Source organism: Bactrocera neohumeralis, chromosome 4 (genome assembly GCF_024586455.1).
Source record: "Bactrocera neohumeralis isolate Rockhampton chromosome 4, APGP_CSIRO_Bneo_wtdbg2-racon-allhic-juicebox.fasta_v2, whole genome shotgun sequence".
In the NCBI taxonomy this organism is placed as follows: Eukaryota; Metazoa; Arthropoda; class Insecta; order Diptera; family Tephritidae; genus Bactrocera; species Bactrocera neohumeralis.
This window is the reverse complement of record NC_065921.1, coordinates 11,058,363-11,064,362: the sequence shown is the minus strand read 5'-3', so window position 1 is coordinate 11,064,362 and position 6,000 is coordinate 11,058,363. Positions and strand designations below refer to the sequence as shown.

The following is a 6,000-nucleotide window of genomic DNA, read 5'->3' as shown; positions in this document are numbered from 1 at the left end:
CACCTTTCTTGCTGTACGTCGCTTTATTTACAATTTCGGAAATTCGCAAAATTTAATTTAATGAATTCCAATTTCTATCATTTATTTGTAATTTTCTCGTTGTGTTTGTTTTTTCACTTGTTTCTGCAAATTGTTGTTGCTTTCGCTCGCAGTTTTTGGTATATTTTGCTCAAATTATTCTGTGAGCAATTGAATAATGTGAAGTGTTTTACAATAACAACAATTGTTGATTGATTTCTTATCTTAATCGCTTTGAAGATGTTTTGAGAAATGTTCCAAACACTTAAAGTTGGTAATAAGTGTTTTAAAGCCTCTTCTAAGTGTTAAACATAATTATTACTTTCCTTCCGAAGACTGTCAGGCGTTAACGACAAGGCTAAATCTATTTATCCAGGTACTACTAATCAGGATCTGCAAATATAATGGGAAGTAATTTCTTCAACTCCAAATTTTTATAAAAAGCAAGTAAGGAAGGGCTAAGTTCGGGTGCAACCGAACATTTTATGCTCTTGCAACTTTGAGAAATAAAAGCCAGGGAACTACTTTAAGGTGTAAAACCAATCATATAGAGTAAAGTCAGTCGAATGTTCGAAAATCCTGATACTAGTTATAATATATAGGGGCTAAGTCAAGTTTTCATTCAAATGTATCTATTTTAGGCACAAATATACACTGTTTTGAATAAAACACGCTCTCTTATTTTCATTGGGATAACTCACATATTAGTCGATACATGCGGTACAAAGTCACATGGACGTTCGAAAATTTTTATAGTATATGGCGGTTAAGCGAAGTATTGGTGCGATTCAACCAATTTTTGACATACAAACAAACCATTATAAAAAAGGGATTAGCTCTTACTTTCAGTTATATATATCAGACATTGATCGACATTTTCGTTCAAAAGTCAAATATAGATACTGGGGTCCCCATACATATTCGGTACCTAGGGTCTTGAACAGTTTTGGTTGGACAATTTTTGGTCATAAAGAGGCATACACCAAATATATTATTTTTGCAATGTTTTATCCCATTATATTAATTGCTTCTTGATTTGAGTACTAAAAACTGAACGAATCAAGTGGAATTTAAAATTATGCTATATGGGAAGTTGGCGTGGTTGTTGTCCGATTTCGTCCATTTTCATAAAGTGACTTAAAAATGTAAAAAGAATACCATGTACTGAATTTTTCGAAATTGGTCGGGTACCGAGATTTGGGATTTCACTAAAAAGTAGACAGTGCCACGCCCATCGTCCAATTTTCACAGGAACTCTCATAAAGCTCTTTCATACCATCTCACTGGTAAAATTTATTGTCACTGTCATATTTAGTTGTGGATTTATCACGCTTTATGTAGTTTTTAACAGTACCGTTATATGGGGAAAGAGCGGTATTATCCGCTGATTTTTTCCATTTTCACACTGTGGGTAGAAGTTTCTATAAGATTTATACTCACCAAATTTGGTTGTTGTAGCTTAAGTAGTATAGGAGATATGTACATTAAACTTGTTATAGGGCGGGGCCACGCCCACTTTTTCAACAGGTGCTCCTTTCTACTGTGATCCTCTGTACCAAATTACAGATTTATATCTGAGTTTAGTGCTTAGTTATGGCACTATATACATATGTTATCGGTTAATGGCGATTTGTGGGCGGGGCAGTGGTCCGATCATGCTCATCTAAGAAGGAACTAAGGAACCCACATACTAAGTTTCATGATAATATCTCAATTTTTACTCAAGTTACAGCTTGCACGAACGGACAGATATATATATATATACATATATATATAACCAACCATTTTTGTATTATGATTGCCATTTACTTCAAAACTATCCTCAGTTCGACCAAAATCAATGCATTGTCTCTAAATTTCTTCCCAGCGGGTGCTATCTTGAGTGCTCACATCGAAAGAATTACACTTATGGTTGTATCATCGATTGACTAGTTTCATCGGTGAAAATTTTGAACGGTCTTAGAAAACTAAATCTTACATAACTTATAGATCAGCAATAGGCCTAGAGCTCTGCTCAAGAGAAGTATGGTTAAAAAATATAAATTCAAACCAAGAAAGCAAAAAACAAGTACCAATAATAAATTTCGTTCTGGACGCACTAACAAGATAACACCTGACAAAAAGCTCCTAGAACCAAAAAAATGGTATAGGACTACTCTGTTTTCATCTTCGCCATCTTGTAACGAACAAAACATCTACCTATCGAACAAATATCTACTTCTTTTCCATATTTGCATGTTGTGTATAAAAAGTCTTCGCCTTATTCCAGAAATCCACTTCATGCAACAGGGAACAAAGGCAAACAGGAAGAGTTAATGAAAATAAAATAAAAGTTGTGAATGAGAGAAAGGAAGTAGCAAAGCTCCTGTAAGTTAATCGACTTTTATGGCAAACTGCGAGTGCAAACTTAATTAAAACTTGGTGTGTGCTCATTAACGGTGTTGTAATTCAACTTTACATACAAACTGACATGCACAGTAGACAGACTAAGAAAAAAGGCCAGAGAAAACCACCTTAATTCCATTCAAGAAAAAAGAGTTAGAAGGAAAATGCCACTGCAGAGTGGAGATGTTAATAAAAGTCTGCACAAGTTTACATGAATACATACAGAATATATATATAAATATAGATATATATATATAGCAACTAATCGCTTTCTTTCATTAGCTATGAAGTTTTCCGCTTAAATCAGCGTGCCACCACACTCTACATAGCAGCTTTAAAGACATTTCGAGGGCTTTGATATGAAAGTTTGAGCAACAGTGAGCCAGTTGAGCGCAGTAAGTAGTTAAAAGATATAATGAAAAGTTGAGCATAATTATAAGAAAGAGTATCAAAAAGTTAAGTATATAATACACACAATGAAAAGAGAGCAATAAACAGTTAAATTATTGATTGCTAAAACTTTAATTACTTAGTTGGAACTAGCTGGAAAAAGTAAAGTCTGAAGAACTGATCTACGCTCGATGATGCCGGATATTGACTTCCTGAAAACTATACTAAAAATGCAAATAAATAAATATTAAGTGTGAAAACTAGTTTTGAAAGATAAATTACTTCATTGATTACTCTCTGATCTCTCTTGAATATTCTGATATAAATTAAAAACTTTCATAAAATTGTTAACTGTTCGAAAGTGACCCTGACTGGTCCTTTAAAAAATCGAGATTCTTTAAAGTTTTGTGTTTCTAATGGAATCACGGCTATGGAATCGTCGTAAAGATTGCAGAAGGTTTTTGGGAAACCTACTATATCACGAAATAAGTGTTATGAATATGATGTCGAAGCTGTTGAAAGGTCTGGCGATTGGTGCTACCAAAATTAGCCGAAACCAAAAACTCCAAAATTCCTTCTAGGCACTGAAAGCCATCCCAGTCGAGACATGTAGCAAGTGTATTTGCAATTGGATTAATCGTTGGCATGCCGTGTTTTGCCAGGCAGGATCAAATTTGATCAAATGTAAATAATTATGCGCCATTAAATGTAACATGAAAACCCTTGAGTGCAGACCGTTTCTGTAGGTTTCTATAAAAATGGAACTAGTATGTCGTGCTGTGAAGTATTAACAAATTAAATAGAAGTGATAAGAGATTGAGGCAGATTGTTGAATTATTTTTAACAGACTCCTTTCTCAACCTAAACGACGACGAAAGCTTAAATTAAGATGCTCTTCTTCTTATTTGTCGTAGACACTGGTTACGCGGTTGTAGCAGAGTTAACAACAGCGCGCCAGTTGTTTCTTCTTTTCGCAATTTGGCGCCAATTCTATATATTAAGTCTAGCCAGGTCCTTTTCCACCTGTTCTCTCCAAGGAAGTGGAGATCTTTTTCTTCCTCTGCCTCCCCCGGCAGGTACTGTGTGAATATTGTCAGGGCTGGAGTGTTTTCATCCATTTGAACGACGTGACCTATTCAGCGTAGCCGCTGTTTCTTGATTCGCTAAACTAAGTATGTCAATTGCGTCATATATCGTGTACAGCTCATCGTTCCACTGACTGTAATACTCACTGCTGCCAATGGGCAAAGAAACATAAATCTTCTGCACAACCTTTTCTTTGGACACCCCTAAGGCCGACTCATCAGACGATGTCATTGTTCATGCATTCGCACCATATAGCAGAACGGGGATGATGAGTAGCTTGGAATGTGACTAGAATTCGTTCTTTGTTCTTCGAAAGAATACTTTAACTTTTAATTGACTACTCAGACCGAAGTAGCACCTGCAGGATTGCGAGGCTGACATTGTTGTTGGTGTTAATACTGGATCCATAATAGACGAAATTATCTACGACTTCGAAGTTATGACTGTCAACGTGACGTTGCAGCCAAATGGCGAGTGCGACGACTGTTTGTTTGAAGATAGGAGATATTTCGTTTTGACCTAGTTCACTACCAGATTCATTTTCTTAGCTTGCCTATCCAGTCTAGAGAAAGCACAAATAACGCGGTTATTGAGGCCAATATATTATACCTCTACTTCTTTGGATACTTTTGGACATCTTACTTAAAATTAAGTCACTTTAAGATCATTTTTGTGTTATCGGTATTTTTTATTTATTACATAAATTTCAAAATTATAAATAAGTTTTACTCTGTAACATTTTTTCTCTTCCGACTCATGCGCCTACAACCTATTGTTTTTGAACGCTAGCTTGCGAGCGATTGACTCAGAGTTCTGTTTGAGTAACATTCGGCTTCCAATTGACTGATCGGCATCTTTAGAGATTTGTGCGCTGACGGCTTCATTCTGTGCTTTTGGTGGGCTCCACTCTCCAAGCAAACAATCATTTAGACACGTTCTGCTAGTACTTAAGTCATTCACGTTCTTAACACGGGCGTTAGTAGTACACACACGTTCGGTGTCGTTGATGGCTTGATAGGAAATTGTCAATTTGTCAGCGACGCGCTCCGATGTGACGGTTATGTTAAACAAATTCGGGCTGTTATCGTCAGACTGTTAAGATAAACAGAGGGATGAAGGAAATCAATATGTATACTAGGTAAATATTTAGAAGAATATTTAAATGCAAGTAGGGGGGATATTAGGTTAAGGTTTTGATAAAATCAATATTTTTTAGGAACTTTCAACTAAATTTATAATTGATTTAATTTTTCAGCTTCAGGCGAACACTTACCGCCTTATTGTAGCATTGAAAGAACTCCAAACCATCAGAGATACTTTCGCAAGCAGCCAAAGATGAGCAAAGTGAGTGACCATCATCCAAAAGATCTTGACGTTCCAATGCACTTTGCTCCGAAAGCAATTTCTTTGCCGCCGTTGCCGTATTTTTGCAATCGTTGTACTCCTTGTAGTAGACTTCATTGATCGCCGTCTGATTATCCAAATACCAATCGAAACAGGCATCGGTTTCCTCAGCTCCGACGGCTGCGCCACGGGTCAATTGCAATGTCTGCACCACCTGACGTAGGGCCAAGTTTTGCTGGTCAAGCAATGGCTGCCAATCTACAGGCGATTGCGCTAAGGCGCTGCTGGCAATTGTTGCCAATAGCAAGAAGAGCAGTGACTTTGTTGCCATCTTACGCATTTTTTTCTTTGAAGTACTTTGTGTGTTTATAAATTTTTTAAATATTTTTGTATATGATTTTGTCGAAGAAATTTTAAACTTCAAATCGCTGCTCACTGTTTCCTTCACACCTGTCTCACTTGGACTTCCAACTGTTAATGATGTTCTAAAGCACCCTTAACCAGTTTTTATATGAGTGTGGACTGTTTTGGTGGGTGCTTTCTTGGTAATTATATTGCATTACTCATTTTGATTTGTCCGATTTAATCTTATTTTTATAACAACGTACAATGCATTGATGTATTATGTAAGCAGTAGTTCGTAATCTTTAAAACAAGAGTTGCTTTCACATATTTTTAACATTTTAAATTGGTTATCAACTGATGTGGCTGTTGACAAGTGGCTGATAGGTGGAATTGACATGTTTGGTACGTTTGCACCAGACGTTTTGGTTTCGA

At 36.2% G+C, this 6,000-nt stretch overlaps 1 protein-coding gene across 1 annotated transcript; it reads right to left on the bottom strand.

The window, feature by feature from the left end:
- Positions 1–4,546: 4,546 nt before the first annotated feature.
- On the bottom strand, positions 4,547–5,712 carry LOC126755302 (uncharacterized). Its single transcript, XM_050467769.1, has 2 exons — positions 5,153–5,712; positions 4,547–4,971 (listed from the first exon to the last, which is right to left on the bottom strand). Exons 1-2 carry the CDS (start codon positions 5,561–5,563, stop codon positions 4,642–4,644), a joined length of 741 nt encoding a protein of 246 aa, XP_050323726.1. The 5' UTR covers positions 5,564–5,712; the 3' UTR covers positions 4,547–4,641.
- Positions 5,713–6,000: the final 288 nt, after the last annotated feature.